At 42.4% G+C, this 23,076-nt stretch overlaps 1 protein-coding gene across 2 annotated transcripts in view; it reads right to left on the bottom strand.

Annotated features, from left to right (window-relative positions):
* Nucleotides 1–22,716, bottom strand: part of SYNGR1 (synaptogyrin 1) — a 72,913-nt gene extending 50,197 nt beyond the window's left edge. For both annotated transcript variants that reach the window (XM_073644255.1, XM_073644256.1), the window contains exon 1: nt 22,226–22,716. In XM_073644255.1, the coding sequence (XP_073500356.1) occupies nt 22,226–22,324 (99 nt within the window). In that variant the 5' untranslated portion in view covers nt 22,325–22,716. The remainder of the gene's footprint in view (nt 1–22,225) is intronic.
* Between the last annotated feature and the right edge of the window lie 360 nt (nt 22,717–23,076).

Raw genomic sequence — 23,076 nt, 5'->3', positions numbered from 1 at the left:
GAGTCCATCTGCTAGAAGTACAGCGAGTACTGCAAACATGTCCCTGGTAGCGGTGAAAGGGATCCTTATCACAAGCTTTATTATAGCTGTCCATAGCTCATCATGGAGAGAGAGTAAAGCACAATGACCTGACAGAAAAAAGGAAAAGCTCGCCCAACCAGAAGTTAGATGTCAGAGCAAAGTAGATTTGAATATTAACACCTTGAAAATATATAAATTTATTTTTTTTCAAATTGCAACACCAAGAAGGCAAAGTTTGTGAATTCTGGAAATCACAGTTTGGACAGACATGTTAGTGATAAGCAAATGGTGTAAAATTGAAATAAAATTTTCAAAACATTTCAATTTATTCAGTATACGAAGTATGAGTGACATGTGCAGAAATCCCCGCACTTACACTTCTTGGCTGCAATCAGTGAGTATTAATGGTTGGGTGAGGAATGTTCTGCCACACAGAATGTGCTCGGGCAAATCATCAAGATCCGATGCTGGCAGCTTCTGTGCAATCACTGACCAACGACATCCCAGATAGGCCCGATGGAAGGCAAGTCCGGAGATGCTGCAGGCCATATTTTTTTGCAACGCAAACTTCAAAAAGATAGCCGATAATATATATATATATTTTTTTTTTATTTTACTGTTCATACTTGGTGTGAAACAACTTATTTCATTAATTTTCCTGACTATTGGGTAGATGTATATATATTTTTTTTATTATGTTGGCAATTTAGAGAATTTTATATGGGGGGGGGTAGTTTATTTATGAATCCTTTTGCAGTAGACATTACTTTATATGAAGGTTATTTTTATTTTACATTTGTCCCTCAAAAAAAAAAAAAAAACCTCAAAATAGCACCAAAACATTTTTTCCAATGTAACTGGGGCATCCAGCACAGTGGGGAGAGACCACTGGCTCTGTCCCCATATAACTTCTGGCAGCCTTTTAAAAGGTACAGTTAGCTCCATTATTATTATGCTTATAGCCTTTTCCTATTAATGCATGTATGCAGTCTGTATGCACATTGCACTTTATTAGCAGTTGGAAAGGTCTACTGCTTTTTTCATTGCACTGGCTAATCTTTCAGTGGCTATGCCCATCATCATGACATGCTTTAGGGTCATTCCCATATTTCTGTGATTTCACACTATTCTGATCTCCATTGTGATTGCACAGACCCTGCGGTTCCTCACAGATGGAGGTGCTTTTTTTTTATATATGTTTGTTCACTTTTTCGTCCATTTATTTAATAAAGGATTTTTATATATACGGTACCTATGTACCTGTCATTGTCGTTTGGTTTGTGGCCTTAGAGATCACGTTGTTACCAAACCTTTTCTGATTTCTTGTTTAGATTTTTTTTTTATTATGTTGACAATTTAAAGAATTTTATATGGGGAGAGGGGATTTTTTATTTATTTATTCTTTTGGGGGTAGACATTATTGAAGGTTATTTTACATAGTTTGTCCCTCAAAAAAAATAAAAATCACAAAATAGCACCAAAACCTCTCTTCATTTTTACAATGTAACTGGGGCATCCACTGAAGCCCCAGTTACAGGGGAAGACTTTATGCTGTGCCACAGACCATTGGCAGAGCTTACCATTGACAGTCTAAGAACCCAGCAGCTGTTATGCTGGCAGACACCTGGCAATCAAGTGATCACCACGTCCTCAAAATAAATTTAAAAAAAAATTAAAATTCACTGCTCAGCGTTCATTGAGCGCGATGTAGCCAGCTAAATAGAAGACAGAAACGCTAAAGAGCCATTTCTGTCTTCTATCCAGGGTCTCAGGCTGTGTTTCACGTGCTGCTGCTAGTTTGCAGGAGCCGGAGCTTTAACTCTGCGCCATAAATTTAGAACAGGATTAAAGCCCAGAAATAAGCATTGTAAATTTGTAGCGCTTGGTCATGATATGGATCCAAATAGTAAATTCAATCAATCAGGTCTATGCCAAGTGAAGAGAGGTTTTACATCACAAATGAAAAATAATTATGTAGATTACTTTTTAAATATATAGGTAAGTAAAAGCTTTATACAGATGTACATTGCAAGGCTGAGAGCAATATATTGATGTTAGATGTATATCAGTCTTGATCAAAAGCTCACTGTAGTATGATGGATCAAATTAGGAATCTGGTGCCTCTTTGGATGGTGTGCGTCATCATCTGAGAGCTAAGATCACCATGAGCTCAATTACATTTCTGGTAAAATTGCCGTCACTTGTATAGAGACTACGGTGACCTGTGGCACCCAACTACTAAGCCCAGACCACTTAACTGGCACAGTAATAAAAGCTACCAAAAGTTTGCACAAAATACATACGGAGTAAAAATGTGCCACGTTTTTACCAGGGCTGTGGAGTTGGTAAGCCAAACCTCCGACTCCTCAATTTCCATGACTCCGACTCGACGATTCTGACTCCCTCATACATGGCTCATGTTTAAGTGATAAATTTACAGCAGCACAGATTCATCTCAGCTAAAAGTCTAGACCCTTAGATCAGGAATAGGTCAGACATTTATAGGACATTTCATAACTTTCCCAAATCCTTATGAAAAAAATATTCCCCACAAACTGCATTGAATTACTGTACCCAATTTGTTATATATTTTAGGAGTCAGTCCATTTTATACCGACTCCATGACTCTGAAACCCTGGTTTGTACGCCACAAAACAAGCATCATGACTTTGAAGAATTCCCCAACCTAAGGGTTAACTATTTGTAATATGCCTGTTAAAATGTTGCCACCAATAGTTGTTACAGAATGTAGCTCTAATATCAAAAGGTGGGGTTGTCAAGTGTTTTTTTTTTTTTGCAGCATACAAGTGTGGGGTAATGGCCTCCATACTTACTGAGCAATTCTTCCATCTGTCCAAACTTATAATAAATTAGAGCTGGCATATGCCAGAAGAGGCATGTCTTATTGCATAGGTTCCCATATACAGAGGTCACCTTGTCACTGGTCAGTGGGCTCACACAATTTGATGAAACGGATCAAAAGAATCATAAATTTATAAGTTTAGCCGTACTTCGTGCACAAACAAAGCTGTGTACTATCCATGCAGCAAAATATTTATTTCGACATTTTACATATTTGTGAGGCTTTCCATTACATTATGATTTTATCAGTGCTGTGCACAGTGGGTACGGAAAGTATTCAGACCGCTTTAAAATTTTTCACTTTGTTTCATTGCAGCAATTTGGTAAATTTTAAAAAGTTCATTTTTTTCTCATTAAAGTACACTCTGCACCTCATCTTCACTGAAAAAAAAAAAACAGAAATGTAGAATTTTTTGCAAATTTATTAAAAAAGAAAAACTGAAATATCACATGGTCATAAGTATTCAGACCCTTTGCTCAGTATTGAGTAGAAGCACCCTTTTGAGCTAGTACAGCCATGAGTCTTCTTGGGAATGATGCAACAAGTTTTTCACACCTGGATTTGGGGATCCTCTGCCATTCTTCCTCGCAGATCCTCTCCAGTTCTGTCAGGTTGGATGGTGAACGTTGGTGGACAGCCATTTTCAGGTCTCTCCAGAGATGCTCAATTGGGTTTAGGTCAGGGCTCTGGCTGGGCCAGTCAAGAATGGTCACAGAGTTGTTCTGAAGACACTCCTTTGTTATTTTAGCTGTGTGCTTAGGGTCATTGTCTTGTTGGAAAGTGAACCTTCGCCACGTCTGAGGCCCAAAGCACTCTGGAAGAGGTTTTCATCCATGATATCTCTGTACTTGGAGCATTCATGTTTCCTTCAATTGCAACCAGTCGTCCTGTCCCTGCAGCTGAAAAACACCCCTATAGCATGATGCTGCTACCACCATGTTTCATTGTTGAGATTGTATTGGGCAGGTGATGAGCAGTGCCTGCTGCAGTGATAGTTGACTTTGTGGAACTTTCTCCCATCTCCCTACTGCATCTCTGGAGCTCAGCCACAGTGATCTTGGGGTTCTTCTTTACCTCTCTCACGATTGCTCGGTCTGGCTGCAAGGCCAGGTCTAGGAAGACTTCGGGTGGTCCCAAACTTCTTCCATTTAAGGATTATGGAGGCCACTGTGCTCTTAGGAACCTTGAGTAATACAGAAATTCTTTTGTAACCTTAGCCAGATCTGTGCCTTGCCACAATTCTGTCTCTGAGCTCCTTGGGTAGTTCCTTTGAGCTCATGATTCACATTTGGGCTGACATGCACTGTGAGGTCTTATATAGACAGGTGTGTGCCTTTCCAAATCAAGTCCTATCAGTTTAATTGAACACAGCTGGACTCCAATGAAGGAGTAGAACCATCTCAAGGAGGATCACAAGGAAATGGACAGCATGTGACATAAATATGAATGTCTGAGCAAAGGGTCTTAATACTTATAACCATGTGATATTTCAGCTTTTCTTTAATAAATTTGCAAAAGTTTCTACATTTCTGTTTTTTTTCAGTCAAGATGGGGTGCAGAGTGTACTTTAACTCCTTTAAAGCCCATGACGTACTAATACGCGTCAGTGCCCTGGGCTTTAAGAGCCTGACCCGTATTAGTACGTCATCGCGATTGCACACAGGCTGTGCGGGCGCGATCGCCGCCGGGTGTCAGCTGATAGTACCGGGTGTCAGCTGTGACAATGTGCAGGGAGCGGTCCCTCACCGCTCCCAGCACATTAACCCCCGCAATGCTGCGATCGAAGTCGATCGCAGCATTGCGGAGGCAAGGGGAGGTGATCGCAGATACTCACCTCCTCTTCCGGCCTCCAGCGCTGTGTGCCACGGCTCCCCGGGTGTTGCCATGACGACCCGATGTCGTCATGACAACATCCGGGTCACCAGACAGCAGGAAGATAGTTTGGAGATGCACTGCGCATGTCCAAACAATCTTCTCCCTGTCCAGCGCTGACTGCCTGCATGGCACAGGGATGGTGCTCCATCCCTATGCTGTGCAGGCGATCAGAATAAAAATATATAAAATATAATGTACCCATCAATAAATATTATGAAAAAAAAACAAACAATAAAAGTACACATATTTGGTATTGCCGCGTCCGTAACGACCTGGCCTATAAAACTGTTCCACTAGTTAACCCCTTCAGTGAATACGGTAAAAAAAAAAAAAAACACAAAGCAAAAAACAATGATTTATCATCATACCGCCAAACAAAAAATGAAATAACACGCGATCAAAAAGACGAATATAAATAAAAATGGTACCGCTGAAAGTCATCTCGTCCCGCAAAAAACAAGCCGCCATACAGCACCATTATAAGAAAAATCAAAAAGTTACAGCTCTCAGAATAAAGCTATGCTAAAAAATAATTTTTTCTATAAAATAGCTTTTATTGTGTAAAAGCGCCAAAACATAAAAAACTATATAAATGTGGTACCGCTGTAAACGTACTGACCCGAAGAATAAAGCTACCTTATCAATTTTACCACACCCGGAGCAGAATTAAAAAATGTAAAAAAAAACACAATTCCTGAATTGTTGGTTTTTGTTTATTCTGCCTCCCAAAAATAGGAATAGAAAGTGATCAAAAAATGTCACGTGCCTGAAAATGGCACCAATAAAAACGTCAACTCATCCTGCAAAAAACAAGCCATCACATGACTCTGTCTGCCAAAATATGGCGATGCAAAAACTAGATTTTACAAAATATGTGTCTTTTAGTGTGTGACAGCTGTCAATCATAAAAACCCGATATGATTCTGGTATCGCTGTAATCGCACCGACCTGAAGAATAAAGTAATCTCATCACTTATACCGCACGAGGAACGGCGTAAAAAATAAACGCTAGGGTTGTTCAAAAGAAAAAAAAAAAAAATGACGATATGGCGACTAGTGTTGAGCGCAAGTGCTCGCTACTTGAGTTTGCATCGGGTGCTCGGGTATGCACAAAACCTCGCGGGGATTGCCTGCCATGCACGAGCGATCCCTGCATGTTTTTTTGGGGGTGTCTAATAACCGCGAAACATGCGGGCGGGGACTCGAGCATTTCACTTGAGCACCCGTGATACATGGTGCATACCTGAGTACCCGATGCAAACTCAAGTAGCGAACACTTGCGCTCAAGACTAATGACAACTTATTCAATATGATGACCTAATGTCATCAAATTCTGTGTCGTACCTCTGGGTTCAAAATGTTCACTATACCCCTTAATAAAATCCTTGAGGGGTATAGTTTCCAAAATGGGGTCACTTGTGGGGGGGTTTCCACTGTTTAGGCACATCAGGGGCTCTCCAAACGCAACATGGTGTCCGCTAACAATTTGAGCCGATTTTCCATTCAATTTGTTAGCGGACACCATGTTGCGTTTGGAGAGCCCCTGATGTGCCTAAACAGTGGAGCTCCCCCACAAATAAACCCATTTTGGAAACTAGACCCCCCAAGGCACCAATCTAGATGCATAGTGAGCACTTGGAACCCTCAGGTGCTTCACAAATTGATGCGTAAAAATGAAAAGGAAAAAAAAAAATACTTTTTCATTTTTACGAATCAATTTGTGAAGCACCTAGGGGTTCCAAGTTCTCACTATGCATCTAGATAGGTGCCTTGGGGGGTCTAGTTTCCAAAATAAGGTCACTTGTGGGGGGTTTCCACTGTTTAGGCACATCAGGGGCTCTCCAAACGCAACATGGCGTCCGCTAATTATTCAAGCAAATTTTACAATCAAAAAGTCAAATGGCGCTCCTTCTCTTCCGAGCCCTGCCGTGCGCCCAAACAGTGGTTTTCCCCCACATATGGGGTATCTGCGTGCCCAGGGGAAATTGCACAACAAATTTTGGGGTCCATTTTTTTCCTGTTACCCCTGCGAAAATAAAAAAATTGGGTCTAAAGTAACATTTTTGTGAAAAAAGTTAAATGTTCATTTTTTTCTTCCACATTCCAAAAATTCCTGTGAAGCACCTGAAGGGTTAATAAAGTTCTTGAATGTGGTTTTGAGCACCTTGAGGGGTGTAGTTTTTAGAATGGTGTCACTTTTGGGTATTTTCTGTCATAAAGACCTCTCAAAGTGACTTCAAATGTGATGTGGTCCCTAAAAAAATGGTTTTGTAAATTTTGTTGGAAAAATGAGAAATCGCTGGTCAACTTTTAACCCTTATAGCTCCGTAACAAAAAAAATTTTGGTTCCAAAATTGTGCTGATGTAAAGTAGACATGTGGGAAATGTTATTTATTAACTATTTTGTGTGACATCTCTCTCTGTTTTAAGGGCATAAAAATTAAAATTTTGAAAATTGCAAAATTTTCGCCAAATTTCCGTTTTTTTTTCACAAATAAACGCAAGTGATATCGAAGAAATTTTACCACAATCATGAAGTACAATATGTCACGAAAAAGCAATCTCAGAATCAGGGGGATCCGCTGAAGTGTTCCAGAGTAATTACCTCATAAAGTGACAGTGGTCAGAATTGTAAAAATTGGCCTGGTCATTAACGTGCAAACCACCCTCGGGGGTAAAGGGGTTAATGAGAAAAAAAAAATAAACTTTTTAGAATTTACCAAATGGCTGCAATAAAACAGAGTGAAAAATTTAAAGGGGTCTGAATACTTTCCGTGGCCACTGTAACACTACATTACACCCAGAGCGGCATCTTTCCATGATCATAGCTGCTGATTACTAACAGGTTATGTAGGCGGCTCGAGAACAATGATCTGCCGATTGCTTTTGGCTGTGTGCCCACGTAGCGTTTTTCAAGCGTTTATGCTGCGGAATTTCCGCAGCGGAAACGCTTGTAAAACGCTAGGTAATCCGCACCCCATGGTCCCCAAGGGGATTCCGCATGTTCTATGCACATGCTGCGGATTTTTTCGCAGCGTTTATGCTGCGTACAAAAATCCGCAGCATGTCATTTAATTTTGCGGAAGCGCAGCGGAACTCCCGCCATTGACTTGCATTGAAACGCATAGAAACCGCGACTGTACATTTGTACAAGCGGCTTCTATGCGTCTCTGTGCAGATGGTACCCAGGTCTGGAGAAGAAGAGACTCTCATCCAGACCTGGGTACCATTGTACCTGTAAAAAAAGAATAAAATAACAAATAAAGTTTATACTCACCTTTCCGAAGGCTTTTCTCTGAATGCCGGCATCGCTTGAGGACCTGCGGTGACGTCACAGTCATGTGACCGCAGGCCCTTCACCGCTCTGTCTCGCGATATGCCGGCAGCCGGGAACCAGACAGGAACGAGCGCTGCTGCCACGCTGGGGCCTCGGGGGTGAGTATAGCTTTATTTGTTTTAATTTTTACGGTTCACACTGTATAAATCCATGCTGTTTGCATGGATTTATACAGTGTGACCTAGTTGTCAAGCACTTTCCAAGTGATGCTATCGCCTGGAAAGCGCTTGTCAATCTGCATGCGGAAACGCATGTGAATCCGCATGTATTCTGCAGGAAAAACGCATGCACAATCTGCATGCGTTTTTTCTGCCAGGGAGATGCAGAAATTTTCTGCTTCATTTCTGCATCGTGGGCACATAGCCTAACGGTTACATTTAAAATTAGACTTTTTTTTATTTATTTTTTTTATTTTACGCGGTGCATTTTATTATTTTTTTTTTCCTTCTTTTTTGAAACCAACAAAGCAAAAATGAAATGGTTTCACCACTGGACAACCCTTTCTTCACAGTTAAAGTGCCCTGGAAATAAAAATTACAAACTACAAAAAGCAACAACAAATACTAATCTCTCAGACTAATGCAGTTTCTCTAATGTCGGTGCTTTGTCTCCCCGAAGTCACATGACATTATGTGGCCTCTGATTGGTTGAACTAGTGGACAGCCCATTTAAAAGTTTATATTTTAAATAGTTTTTTTTTTTAACTAATGGACAAGTTTATGAACTGACACTTTGCATCAGTTTTTTTGTTTACGATTGTAACTGATCTGTTTCTGATCTCTCCTAGTTTTCTGGACATGTGCAGTGCTAAAAAAAAAACAAAAACGGATCAGTTAACAGACGACAATCAGTTAGGATCTGTTTATCACAATTCAGAGGGGAAAAAAAAAAAAGAAAAAAAAAAAAACTGATCCAGTTGCTATCCGTTTTGTTGGCCAGACAAACTTTTTTGATCCAGCTTAAAAACGGACAACTGATGGAAGAAGGAACAGAAGTCATCGCGGCCTGTCAGTAATGCCTCTTGCTGGAGGGGACCTTGCCTCCATACCATATGCTATCACAATAAGGCCCTTTACTCGTTTTCTCACTGGCACGCAGAAGATCAGTCACTTCCATTACACATTTAGTTTGCCCCTAGTCAAATCAAAGTCAGGATATTGTTATGCAAAGAAAAGTAGAAAAAACAAATGTAAATACAAAAGAAAAAAAAAAGAAAACAATGACATGTGTGTAGAATACTGCGTTTCCATGCAGTTTACAATGAGACCCTCACATGTTCTTCACACACACACTCCATATATGAGAGTTATAGACACTTGATTAGCCAGTGTATTTTTTAAGGGTAAAAATGGCATTTAAAATGAAATCTGTCAGTGGTATAATGTAGGGACAGAGACCCTGATTCCAGCCATGTATCACTTGCTGGTCTGCATGATGTCATTTTGATGCAATCACTTTTCTCTGCTGCAGATCTAGCAGTGCACAGAATGTTGAGCTCTGTATAACCCTGCCCACACTACTGATTGGTAGCTTTCTGTGTACACTCTACACTGACAGGGGGAGGGGAGGGGCTTGTGTACACTCTACACTGACAGTGGGAGGGGAGGGCCTTGTGTACACTCTACACTGACAGTGGGAGGGGAGGGGTGGAGTTACACAGCAGTTGACTATGAGACACCTAGTCCTGTAGTAACTAAAGCACTGTGGAATTAACCATGCTATATCAGTGAATAAAATAAATAAATAGTGATAATTTCCTGCTGATAAAACACTGATTTTATTGAAACAGCAACACACAACCTAAGTGACATATCGCTGGAGTCAGGGTCTCAGCCCATACATCATGCTACTCTCAGATTATATAGCAAAAACCTGCTGACAGATTCCGTTTAAAGAGTAACTGTCGTGAAACCTGAAAACATGTTAGGATATACTTGATGGACATGGGTAAATCTGTATGGTCTGTATTCAGCGAAGACAGATCTTCCCATTACTGAAATATGAGAGGATAAATGGGGCTTTTAAAATTCTACTGAAACAACAGTTACAATTCTCCATAGAACTATATGAGCACCAACTGCCATCTCCTTACCTCCTTCCCGGGCCCTCTTAAGTGAAATGATGAAGGGTGTCCATTGTGGCTAAGCAGTCATTTCCTGTATGTCGAGAGGCACCAAGTCATAGTAGAAGTAGAGACCAGAGACTCAGGAAGCCCTGGAGCAACAGGGGGATCAGTGAGGTCACTGTCAATGCAGTGTATTATGCTGATCAACGTGAAGGAGGTAAAGAAGCACTCCAATTGTTTGGCCCATTTACTGTAACAAATCTATTAGCATAATGTAAGTGTTCTTAGGTATGTTTAGTTTCTATACACTTTAGCAAATGATGAAACTTGGATGAAATGATTTTTTGAGATGAGCAGAAGTACACAATTCTGCTCTATGGACATCAACGAGGACATATGGGCTTTTTTTGCAGTCCATCTGATGGGTTTATTGCTCAGTCCACTGTTAGGCATGGACTTAAAATCGGCAATAGCTGGCAATTGTATATTGTATTGGAGTATTCCTGCTTATCGCTTTTTTATATTTTAACAGATGTAGCATTTATAGCTCGTGGTTCCTTCTTCCGCTAATACATCCTGTGTGTCCCATTATGCCTCTAGCAGCTTTTCAAGAAAGAGGGTAGAATATTATGACATTGCACTTGCTCTGTGCCCTGTCTATGGACACTATGTAATGGATCAGTGACCTAAAACTGCAGTCTCCTGACACTGCAAAATCTTTGTGCTGCCTATATAAGGCAGCTTCACTACCCTGCCTCCTACTTGTAATAGGTTCCTTCCTGTAAGCTCTTATAAATCACATCTCAGGGGAGAGCAGTTTGAAGCTGCACCTCAAAAAAAGTAGATGCAGATAGAATAGCCAGGCAGTGGGGGCTGAGTAATATTATTTAGAAGCAGAGTTACTGTATGGACTCATCCATTATATCACCGCTCAAGGGGCCTTACATCAGGAAAAAGTTGTGCTTTTAAAGCGCCTTCATAAAAAAAGTATTTTGGATCAAAAGTCCAACTTTTGGAGACATAGAAGAGCTTTTATACATGACAGAAATCTAATCTTTTCCCCCTATGGTATTTGGTAAAAATCCCATTTTATGACACTGTTGACTTGTGGTGATGAACCAGACAAACATTGCAAGGGCTTTAACCCCTTCACGCCACAGACCATTTTCGTTTTTGGGTTTCTGTTTTTTTTCCTGCCAAAGTCATAACTCTTATTTTTCTGGCCATATAGCCATATGAGGGCTTGTTTTTTGCAGGACAAGTTGTACTTTTGAATGACACCATTCATTTTACCACGTGGTCTACTGGAAAGCAGGAAAAAAAAATTCTAGGCGCAGCAAAATTGTGAAAAAACAAAACAAAAACACAATTCTGATATTGTTTATTGGGAACTGTTTTTACGGTGTACATTGTGATAAAATTGACCATGCAATGATTCTCCTCATCAAAACGATTATGGAGATACCAAAACATGTCCATTTTTTTTTTTTATTATTATTTTAGTTTAAAAAAAAAAAAAAAAAAAAAAAAAAAAGTTTCAAAAACAATTTTGGGGGTTGAGACATCATTTTCCCGAGACCGGTAACATTTTTGTTTTTGCCCAATAGAGCTGTGTGATGGCTTATTTTTTGCACTGCTCCACCCGCGATTGTTAGGGGCAGGTCCTTGCTGTATTACACAGCTATCATCTGCCGGGTATCGGGTGGGCTCGCTTCCGGCATGTGCTGTACATATACGGCGGATGTCTTGAAGGGGTTAAGGCAGCACGTACACATTTCTGCTTTTAAATCTGTCCAATAAGGACAACATTTTCTCTTGCGTGTCTTCCATTTTTTTCCTGATTTTCCTCCATTATTTTCTCATCTGTTATTAAAACTGAAGGATATAAACTGTCCAAACATTTTCCCCATTCCCCATAGTAAAAGCGCCACTTGAAAACGGATTTAAAACGGATATCTTCCAATGTTTTAATCAGATGTCTACCCATAGACATTAATGGCCAAGTCTGATCCTCAATCGCAGAAAATAATAGGACATTCACTGAGATTTATGGAACGGACACACAAATCTGTAAGGAATATATAATAGATAGATATCTTGCCCTGCTCAATAAGGCACATGCGCAGGCCCGTTTGACGTTCGCCAATGAACACCTGGATGATTCTGGGAGTTATTGGGAGAAGGTGCTGTGGTCAGATGAGACAAAAATTGAGCTCTTTGGCATTAACTCAACTCGCCATGTTTGGAAGAAGAGAAATGCTGCCCATGACCCAAAGAACACCATCCCCACTGTCAAGCATGGAGGGGGAAACATTATGTTTTGGGGGTGTTTATCTGCTAAGGGCACAGGACTACTTGACCGCATCAGGGGTAGAATGGATGGAGCCATGTACCATAAAATCCTGAGTGACAACCTCCTTCCCTCCGGTAGGACATTAAAAATGGTTCGTGGCAGGGTCTTTCAGCAAGACAATGACCCAAAACATACAGCCAAGGCAACAAAGGAATGGCTCAAAAAGAAGCACAGTAAGGTCATGGAGTGGCCTAGCCAGTCTCCAGACCTTAATCCCATAGAAAACTTATGGAGAGAGTTGAAGCTCTGAGTTGCCAAGCGACAGCTTAAAAATCTGAATGATTTAGAGATGATCTGCAAAGAGGAGTGGACCAAAATTCCTCCTGACATGTGCACAACCCTCATCATGAACTACAAAAAACGTCTGACTGCTGTGCTTGCCAGCAAGGGTTTTGCCATCAAGTATTAAGTGTTGTTTGCCAGAGGGATCAAATACATTTATTTGCATTTTGCAGTGAGAAATAAGTATCTAATTTATACAATGTGATTTTCTTTTGGCTATTCTATCCAGTTTGAGGTGTTTGGATCACACAGAACACTTGTGAGATGCAGAACAACTGAAAAGATGCTGGAAGAGTGTCTGATGCCATCTGTCAAGCATGGTGGAGGTAATGTGATGGTCTGGGGTTACTTTGGTGCTGGTAAAGTGGGAGATTTGTACAAGGTAAATGGGATTTTGAATAAGGAAGGCTATCACTCCATTTTGCAACGCCATGCCATACCCTGTGGACAGCGCTTGACTGGAGCCAATTTCATCCTACAACAGGACAATGACCTAGAGCACACCTCCAAATTATGCATGAACTATTTAGGGAAGAAGTAGGCAGCTGGTATTCTATCTGTAATGGAGTGGCCAGCGCAGTCACCAGATCTCAGCCCCATTGAGCTGTTGTGGGAGCAGCTTGACCGTATGGTATGCAAAAAGTGCCCATCAAGCCAATCCAACTTGTGGGAGTGGCTTCAGGAAGCATGGGGGGAAATTTCAAGATTACCTCAGCAAATTAACAGCTAGAATGCCAAAGGTCTGCAATGCTGGAATTGCTGCAAATCAAGCATTTGTTGACGAAAGCAAAGTCTGAAGGAGAAAATTATTCTTTCTAATAAAAATCATTATTTCTAACCTTGTCAATGTCTGGACTATATTTTCTAATCATTTTGCAACTCATTTGATAAATAAAAGTATGAGTTTTCATGGAAAACACAAAATTGTCTGGGTGATTCCAAACTTTTGAACGGTAGTGCCTGTATGTATTATAATGAGGGCAAGGGCTGGCACTGCACCTGTAAACTTGGTTGTGCGCGGCCGTGTCTGCTGAAGTGACGTCACACAGTGTGCCCAGTACTGCTACTTACCACAGGAGGAGCTGGACGACCAGTGTGTGTGCGCGCGACGATATCATTGTGATATGTCTATTTATATGTATTTTTGTGTTTCAAATATATGTTTATGCCTGTATGTATGTGCCTTTGTAAATGCATGTGTATGTTTGTGTGTGCACATTTTTTTGCGACCCATATACGTGCAAGTCTGCATGTGCATGACCATGGGTGTGCGTGCGGCCTCCAGCTGTGTATATGGCGACGTGCGGCCTCCCGCTGTGTATAGATGGCTACGTGGTGCTCTTACTGTATATATGGGAATTATGTGGAAGCTCAAACTGTTTGTAGAGGGCTATGCAGGGGCATAAATGTATGTAGGGTCTCATACTGTATATAGGGGGATGTCAGCATAATTAATTGTGCTCAATATTAACTCATACAATTAATGTAAAAAAATTTAATATATTAATATTAAGTAGAATTAAGTTCAGCCTATTGTTCGGCCTCCACAACAGTCACGGTCTCTCATGTTGCTCCTTGGGAAAATTAATCTCCCACCCCTGCCCTATTATGTATGGTGCTATGTTATGTATAGGGCTCTACACCGCTATCTGTCTTTTTCCATCTACAGATCTGCACCAAAGCACCTGTATGTTACTCACATGCCCCATCACATGATTTATCAAAAGGGGATCACGTGACATGTCACGTGATGCAACAGGTATCGGGAAGGGGAGGGGGGGGGCAGCACGCCTTCTAAACTGTCCGGGGCCCTGGCTAGTATGTATGTATGTATGTATGTATGTATGTATGTATGTATGTATGTATGTATGTTGCTCCAAAAAGTTTAATGGGCCATGCATTTTCTTGTTGAATAGTGAAGCCTATGGGAAAAAGTTTCTTTATAATAAAAATAGAAAAAAAAGCCAGTGAAGCACTGAAAGTGAGAATACCACAAAAACATTTCCCAATTCTCCTTTGACTTAAAAAAAAAAAAAAGTCGTGTATGAATCCACCCCGAGTCTGTTGTGTCCCGTTACACATCTCACTTGTCACATGTTGGATTCATTACTAATGATCACGTGATTTGCAATGAAGAGTCACATGAAAACCTGATGTACATTCCAGCTGCTGTAATCTCATGGACTGTACACTTGTAACCATCTGATAGCAGTTTGTCAGAGCTTTCGCGGAGGAGCACTGTACTCCGGAGCCATAGGCGCTGACTGCTGCCATACGGTGGAGGCCCCAATACATCATTTGCGATTTACTCACCTTTCTTTCTTTGTAGTGTCTGCTGACGTTTTTCTGCACCAAACACGTGAAAATGGCAAAAGCGGTTCAGGAATACACCAAAAATGCACTTTATTTTGGTCTATAACTGGTTTATCCAACTATTTAGTCCCAAAAGTTGCACATGTCTCTAAGAAAGCCACCAGAAATCTTATTCCAGGTAGGGACTGGAGCGAGAGGAGTAAGAAATTACTCCACAAAACTGGAAAAATGCAAATGTAAATCGGGTCCAGCTCTATTACTTATAGGCAAGAATAACTTACAGGGACTGTCAGCACAGAAGGACTGCTCAAATCAAGTACAGCCGCTCGGTGCACCCTTAGTGTGGCCAAATACTTAAAGGCGATGTCCAGTCAAAAGTGATAAGTCTGCAGTCGCTCTGTGTGACTGCAGACTTATGAATCCCCCCCAGTGCACACACTGTGCGCTGCAGGGATTCGCTGGTTTCAGACCAGTGTCCGGAGGGTTTGTATATGTGTCATACATACCCATCGTCTAGTGGGCGCATTCGACTAGAGGGCGCAGCCTCGGTCAGTACAAGTGTATGGAGCGAGGCCGCGCTCACTGGCCGGGAGTATGTATAACTAATACCCTCCGTTACCGGGTCTGAAACCGGTGAATCCCTGCAGCGCACAGTGCCTGTGCTGGGGGGGGATTCATAAGTCTGCAGTAACAGTTTTTGACAAGACAACCTCTTTAAATACACCTTCCCATCTACTTGTTATCCATCCATCTCCTCTTCTCTGGCTCTTTAGGCCACGTTCACACGTTCAGTTTTTGGTCAGTATTTTTAACCCAAAACCAGGAGTGGAACAATCAGAGGAAAAGAATAAGAAACACGTCACCACTTCTGTATTTATCACCCACTCCTGGTTTTGGCTTACAGATACTGATATGATATACTGACCAAATACTGAACATGGCCTTAATCAAATAAGAGGGGGGGATGGAGATAAAGGGAAAACAAGCAGGTGGGAGGTGTATATTAAATGATTGGCCCGCCATGGAGAACCTGTGCTTGGTTTGAACAGTCATTCTGTGCTGACAATAGCCCTTTTAAGTGAACATTTGGTGATGTTTTGATGTTGCAGATGTTCTAAAGCATTTTTGCACCGATTTGTTAAATAGGTTACTTGGGAAGTTTTTTTTGTTTGTTTCTTTTTTACATGCATTTTTATTGCTGTGTTTTTGTCTATTTTTGGTGTGACATATTTAAATAAAGCTGCTTTGTATTTAATACTTCCCGATATTTTGCTTTGACAAAACTTTTTGTTTGGATTACAAGAGTTTTTAGTGCATATATGTTTTTTTACCTGTGAATTTTTCGCATCTGATGCAATTCTAGGGAGAAAATCTGCACATAAAACGCAGCGTACCCACAAGAGAAATTGACATGCTGTGAATTTCAAACATGCACCGCAGGCTGGTTTCACAGCTTCCAAAGCTGTGACAAGTCGCTATGACATTGCTGTGCATTATGCTCTTTTTTAATGCTTTTCCGGACAGAACCCACATGGAAAGACGTCGTGTGCACATACCCTAATAATGAATTCATTAATAAATCAGCTCAGCTTCTTCTGATTTAAGCATGTTCAACTCTGAACGCTGCAGGTACAGGCAGGTGCTGGCTGTATAACACTGCCGCCACCTGCTCAGCTCCTGAAAACGATAAATTTGAGGTCACCATAATGTGACAACTCAACCCACAAAACAAAACTGTATCAGGAACTTCTTGCACTTCCAGAAGGGTTTAAATAAAGATATTTTCCTGGGAAAACAGAATATCCAATGCCACGGACATGGTTCCTGTACTGTGCCTATCGATCCATACCACAGGCCTGTACGGGCTCCATGTGCTGATCTTTGGTGCAATGCGCCTATTGAGAGAATATACTTCGTCACATAAGGCCAAATGTAGGAAAAAAAACAAAACTAAAAAATTAGAGAAAGTAGAGAAAAGAAATGAACATCTATCTATATAATTGTCTTATCCAGTCCGTCTGTCTGTCCTGGAAATCCCGGGTCGCTGATTGGTCCGGCCGCGGCCAATCAGCAACGCGGCATTTCAGAAAAACATGGCGGCCATTAGCGGCTCATGTGTGGCACGGAGGTCAGCGGCGATGCAGCCAGCTGCTCGCAGCATAAGTCCCCCGACCACAGGCGCCGCTGACCTACATGTAGCTATCGTCGGAAGATCAGCGGCTACAGCCGCTTATCTCCCGAGGACAAGTGTGACGCCCCTCCCCTCCTCTCCCATCCCTCCCCCCACTCAATCAGGACCCCGGCACCCGGCGTCATACTTACCCCTCCCCATGCTTGCGCAGCAGCTCCTGTGTCTTCCGCAGTTGCTCTGTGATGTTTCAGGTCACAGGTCAGAGGGCGCGGTGACGTCTTTACACCGCGCTCTCTCCTGAGCGGTCACAGCGCACAGCGGGAATATGCCGGCTACGCTGGAGTCCAGAGAAGCAGTGAGGTGAGTATTGGATTTTTTTTTTTTTTGTATGGGGCCATAGGGGACCTGCATGGGGCACTATGGGGGGATGTGACATCCTGCATGGGGTATTATATAGGGGGGATGTGACATCCTGCATGGGGCACTATAGGGAGAGGTGACATCCTGCATGGGGTATTATATAGGGGGGGGGGGGATGTGACATCCTGCATGGGGTATTATATAAGGGGGATGTGACATCCTGCATGGGGCATTATATAGGGGGGATGTGACATCCTGCATGGGGCATTATATAGGGGGGATGTGACATCCTGCATGGGGCATTATATAGGGGGGGGATGTGACATCCTGCATGGGGCATTATATAGGGGGGGGATGTGACATCCTGCATGGGGCATTATATAGGGGGGGATGTGACATCCTGCATGGGGCATTATATAGGGGGGGGATGTGACATCCTGCATGGGGCATTATATAGGGGGGGGGATGTGACATCCTGCATGGGGCATTATATAGGGGGGGATGTGACATCCTGCATGGGGCATTATATAGGGGGGGGGGATGTGACATCCTGCATGGGGCATTATATAGGGGGGGGGGATGTGACATCCTGCATGGGGTATTATATACGGGGGGGGTGTGACATCCTGCATGGGGTATTATATAGGGGGGATGTGACTTCCTGCATGGGGCATTATATAGGAGGGTCGGGAGACATATGCTAGAATACCCGATGTGTTAGAACTGGGCCACCATCTAGTATATAATAAATACTTCCCCCATCCGTCAATTATTGTGAGGCTAGTCCTGACCCCATTCTCCTGAAATGGATATGAAAGATACCCAAATTATCAGAATACAATGATGAACATCTCACACTAGGGTAATGACAGCAATCACAGAACAACCATGAACAGGGAGTGGTCTCAGAAAATACAGAGAAACCCTAACATGAGGATCAGTCACACGACACAGATTAGGTCACAAGCAAACTCCAGGACAGGATTCTGCGCATGGTGGATGCATCCATGTCTGTTTCTGGCTAATACTATAATAAGTGAACGGCTCCTTCAGACAATACAAAGCAGGAACACAAGTATCATTTGTGATAGACTGGGTCACATGCGTTCACACTATTTTTCTCCACAGCCTCAATTTAAGAACAGTCCACCAAATATAACAAAGTTGGAAAAATTATAGATCGACATGATATACAAGCACAAGCAGAATGGGGGACAATTATCACTGGGTTTGTTCCAAAATTTGTGCAAATTGCAACATTTCATTGTTGTCAATGCCGAAGCCATATATATCAATGTTTTATTCCATTACACCAGATTTTAGTCATTGCAAAAAAAGTTAAAAGGGGCTGTCCAAGACTAAACTACTGATGACTTGGGGCTCATGAAGACATCCTTGGATTTCGGTTCAATCTTGGACAGCAACGCACAGACAGGCCGCAGGGTCCCTGACCAAAGCATGACAGCTTCATATACTGTAATTCTAGCAGGCTGTCACGCTCCGGTCAGGAGAGCCGTGCCAGTCCATGCATTAGTGGGGTGTGCATAAGCCCCTATCCAAAGAATAGGTCATTAAAGGAGATTGGTGGGAGTACGACACTGCCACCCATGAGCTGAAATCCACTGCGAAGAGCTGAGCTTTATCTACCATGTAAGTGAATGTTAGGCCACAGCTTCAATATCAGTATTTGGTCAGTATTTTTTCTCAGGAGTGGGTGATAAACGCAGAATTGGTGACTTGTTTCTATTATACCTTTTCCCCTGATTGTTCCTCACCTGGTTTTGGCTTCCACTCCTGAGAAAAAGTACTGACCGAATACTGATAGTGGGGCCGTGGCCTTAAAGGGATTCGCCAATGAAAACAAGTTCTCGTAATAACTTGCTGATTGGAAGGGGGTCTAACTGCTATGACCTGCACCGATCGGCAGAATTGGGGACTTTTATCCCCGTTAGAAAGGAGCGGCAGTGCACATGCTCAACCATTGCTCCTTTCATTCCCTACGGTGCTGCAGAGCGACACGCTTAGAGCAGCCCCATACACAATGAGCTGAGCAGTGTTTGGTAATCTGATCTGTGGCTCCATGTTGTAAGTGTTAAAAATTCCCTCTTCTGCCAAACAGTGTGGGTTCCACAGGTGGGACTCCCTCCTATCAGTGAGTTATCCCCCATCTTGTGTACTGGTAATAACTTGTTTTCACTGGATAGATATAAGATACAAAAGTACAATAGGGTCTTATCCAAGTGGTAGAGGGGAAAAAATAGATAGTTATGCTCACCTTGTAGGGTTGTGTGTGACAACCACTAGATTAGCATATATTCCAACTGCTGAAGCTTCCAAGGAAAGTACTGAAATATGTCACAGGCGATGGAAGTAACCTGCACTGCTGGATAAATGACAAGCCGCAATGGAAAATGAAATGATGGTTTATTGTCAACGCATTTCAGAGTCACTCCGAGGTTGTCCTGAAAGAGGAGTTGGAGTGACTCTGAAACGCGTTGACAATAAACCATCATTTCATTTTCCATTGCGGCGTGTCATTTATCCAGCAGGGCAGGTTACCTTCATTAACCGTAACATATTTCAGTGTTTTCACTGGCCGACCCCTTTATAAGGCTACATTACCACATCTGTGTGAAGTGTCGGTGTGCTGCCCGATCGGTTTATCGGAGAGCACACAGATCCATTGGGTACCAGGGCTATGGAGTCAGTAAGCAAAACCTTCGACTCAGACTCCTCAATTTCCATGACACCGACTCCCTCATACATGGCTCATGTTTAAGTGATAGATTTACTGTAGCACAGATTCATCTCAGCTAAATGTCTAGACCCTTAGATCAGGAATAGGACATTTCATAACTTTCCCAAATTCTTATGAAAAAATATTCCCCACAAACTGCATTAAACTACTTTACGCAATTTATTATATATTTTAGGAGTCGGTCCATTTTATACCGACTCCACAGACCTGTTGGGTACGTCCTATTCTAATCCTCAAAATGGGAACAAAATAGGACCTGCTCCGAGTCTCACAGACCCCACCCTGGATCAGGATTGTCACGGATGTGTGAAATATCCCAACACCGTCTTGTGAAGCAGTCACTAAGCGATTCTCTCCTGTACACTGCTTATATCACGCTGCGCTCAGAGCGGATATCAGCCTGAGGGTGCAGGGTCCCAAACAATCGCCTGGAACAAAGACATTTATGGACCAACCATTTTTAATATGCATAAATGGTCACAATTTTAAAATTAATTCTACATTTGGTTCCCGCTTTTTTTTTGAAGGCCTCAGTCAGATGTCCATTTTCTTTTATGTACGAATGCAATCTGTGGTTTTCACAGATACGAGTGTTATGGGGCCATCCACATGTCTGTGATTTTTTGGCTTGTGGAAAATTGCAGGGACATGTGCGATATTTATCTGAGTGTCGGATCAGAATTGGAAATGCAAGGGTGTGCGTCTGTGAAAAAACATCAGACCGCACTGAGACGACATCATGGACTGTCAGAAAGAAGGAGGTGGAGAAACTTTTTTTTCCTCCACTTATGAGAAAAACTGATTACTTTCATCACCATGTGGTCCGAGTGTTATCGGTCGGTACGTGGGAGAAACTGACGTCTGAATGAGGCCTAACATAGGGAACTGTGCTGAATAACAAGCACAAAAAGTCACAATCTGGGCAAAACTTTGTGACAATTGACACACGTGTCCTAGGCCCCTACATAGCGTTTGGAGGTGCGCGACCATGCTGAAACACGGCAGTCACATTAACATTAAGGCGCCACATCTAGTAACATAGTCTTTAAGGTAGACTAAATCCATCTAGTTCAACCCATAGCCTAACTGAGAAGTTTGGAGCAGCAGAGTAGGGGACTACAGGACATATTAGGCAGTTTTTGATAAATGTACACCAGAGGGGGTTTTTGTGACTGTTTTTGCTGCATATTTAATGGCAAGAAAGGCTCCAGCCTGTGGTTTGCATATGCTTTGTTTTTTTTGTGCTCCCCCCCCCCCCCCCCTTCACTTTACTTGCATTTTTTGGGGTTTGCAGATTTTATTTTCCCAAATGGCAGCACTCTCCTCTGTATGGCTATGGTGATTTTTCAGGCAATCGTGGACCTTCATTGTTTATGTGCAGCACATTTATGTTGCATTTTTGACATTACAAGTCAGGTAATCGTACCAGGAATATTGGCGTCACAAATCATAATATGGAAACTTATAAAAAAAAAAATTAAAACAAAATTAAATGCTGGAAAAAAAAATAAAAATAATCATATATAATTTAAAAAAACTAAAACACAATGGCATTTTTTTTTTTTTTTTTTTTTTTTTTTTATGCATTTTGTTTTGGGGATAAAATTGAGACAATATTTGATGCAAGTTTCTGAGTGATGCCCCAGATTTGTGCAGCAGGCCAGACACAGCAGCACCTACACAGACCGGCGGCCACCACATAATGTCACTGCGACCTTCCTACATGCAGGACACAAGATCACAGCTGGATCCCAGGAGGGGCACCAGGGATGGGGGGATTCAGGAGCATTATTATAGGGCAGGTGTGCTGATGCTGCCAGAGATTAAAGAGACGGTGATCTAAAAATACACAAAAGGTATGACTTACCCAAGACACCATCCTTAGGACAGTGTGAGGTTGCCTGATGAAAGTCTGGGGGTCAAAGGCTCCTCCAGCCTTACCAGCTCCATACGCGCCTCCCTCCATGCTGACGACCTCCAAAATGTATCTGCAGAGGCAATGTGGGGGTCTGCACTGGTGATGACTGGGGATGAGGCTGATCAGATAATGGCTACACAGCTCAAGGGCATGGGCAGGATCTCTCCAGGTGAGCGCAGCACCATCCACTACAGATGCTCCCAGTAAATGCAGAGAAGGACAAGGTTATGTGCCGGGTTATGGCGATCTGGGCACAATCACGGCTCCTGGGGACAGATCGGGGGGAGGGAGCCGCTGCCTGCACAGGAGATGGGATGGAAGCAGCTGATGTGATGAGAGAATGCAGCCAAACCCTCGATCAGAGCCAGTGCGACAGCTACAGGCTGCTGCTGTGTGTAGCAGCGTCCGACGCCTGCGCACTGCGCCCCTCTCCTTCTTCACAGCTGCCTCCTCGATGGCATAAGTCACGTGATCCCTCGCGCTGCCATCTTGGATTCGGACCGCTACTTATCTCCATGGCGACAGAAGCAGGCGGGGTGCAGGGAGGACGGCTTGGCAAACAGTGCCCCTCAGTAGTAGAGATAGAAGGGGCTTCACCTGCTTATTGTTAAATGAAGTTGTGATGTTATAATGACCTAGTTAAAATGTAGGTAGAGATTGCCCAAATTCTCAATTAGCAGGTTAAAAAAATCAAAAAGTAATGATTAAAATGCAAGGAAATGTAACTGGCATCTTTACACACATAAATGGACCTATTTATTAAGGGCCACACTGAAAACGTGGCGTAATGGGCATAGCTG

Source organism: Phyllobates terribilis, unplaced genomic scaffold (assembly GCF_046119375.1).
Source record: "Phyllobates terribilis strain yellow unplaced genomic scaffold, ASM4611937v1 Scaffold_8__6_contigs__length_399053987, whole genome shotgun sequence".
Classification (NCBI taxonomy): domain Eukaryota; kingdom Metazoa; phylum Chordata; class Amphibia; order Anura; family Dendrobatidae; genus Phyllobates; species Phyllobates terribilis.
Note: the sequence above shows the minus strand (reverse complement) of the source record. Positions and strands in the feature narration are given on the sequence as shown.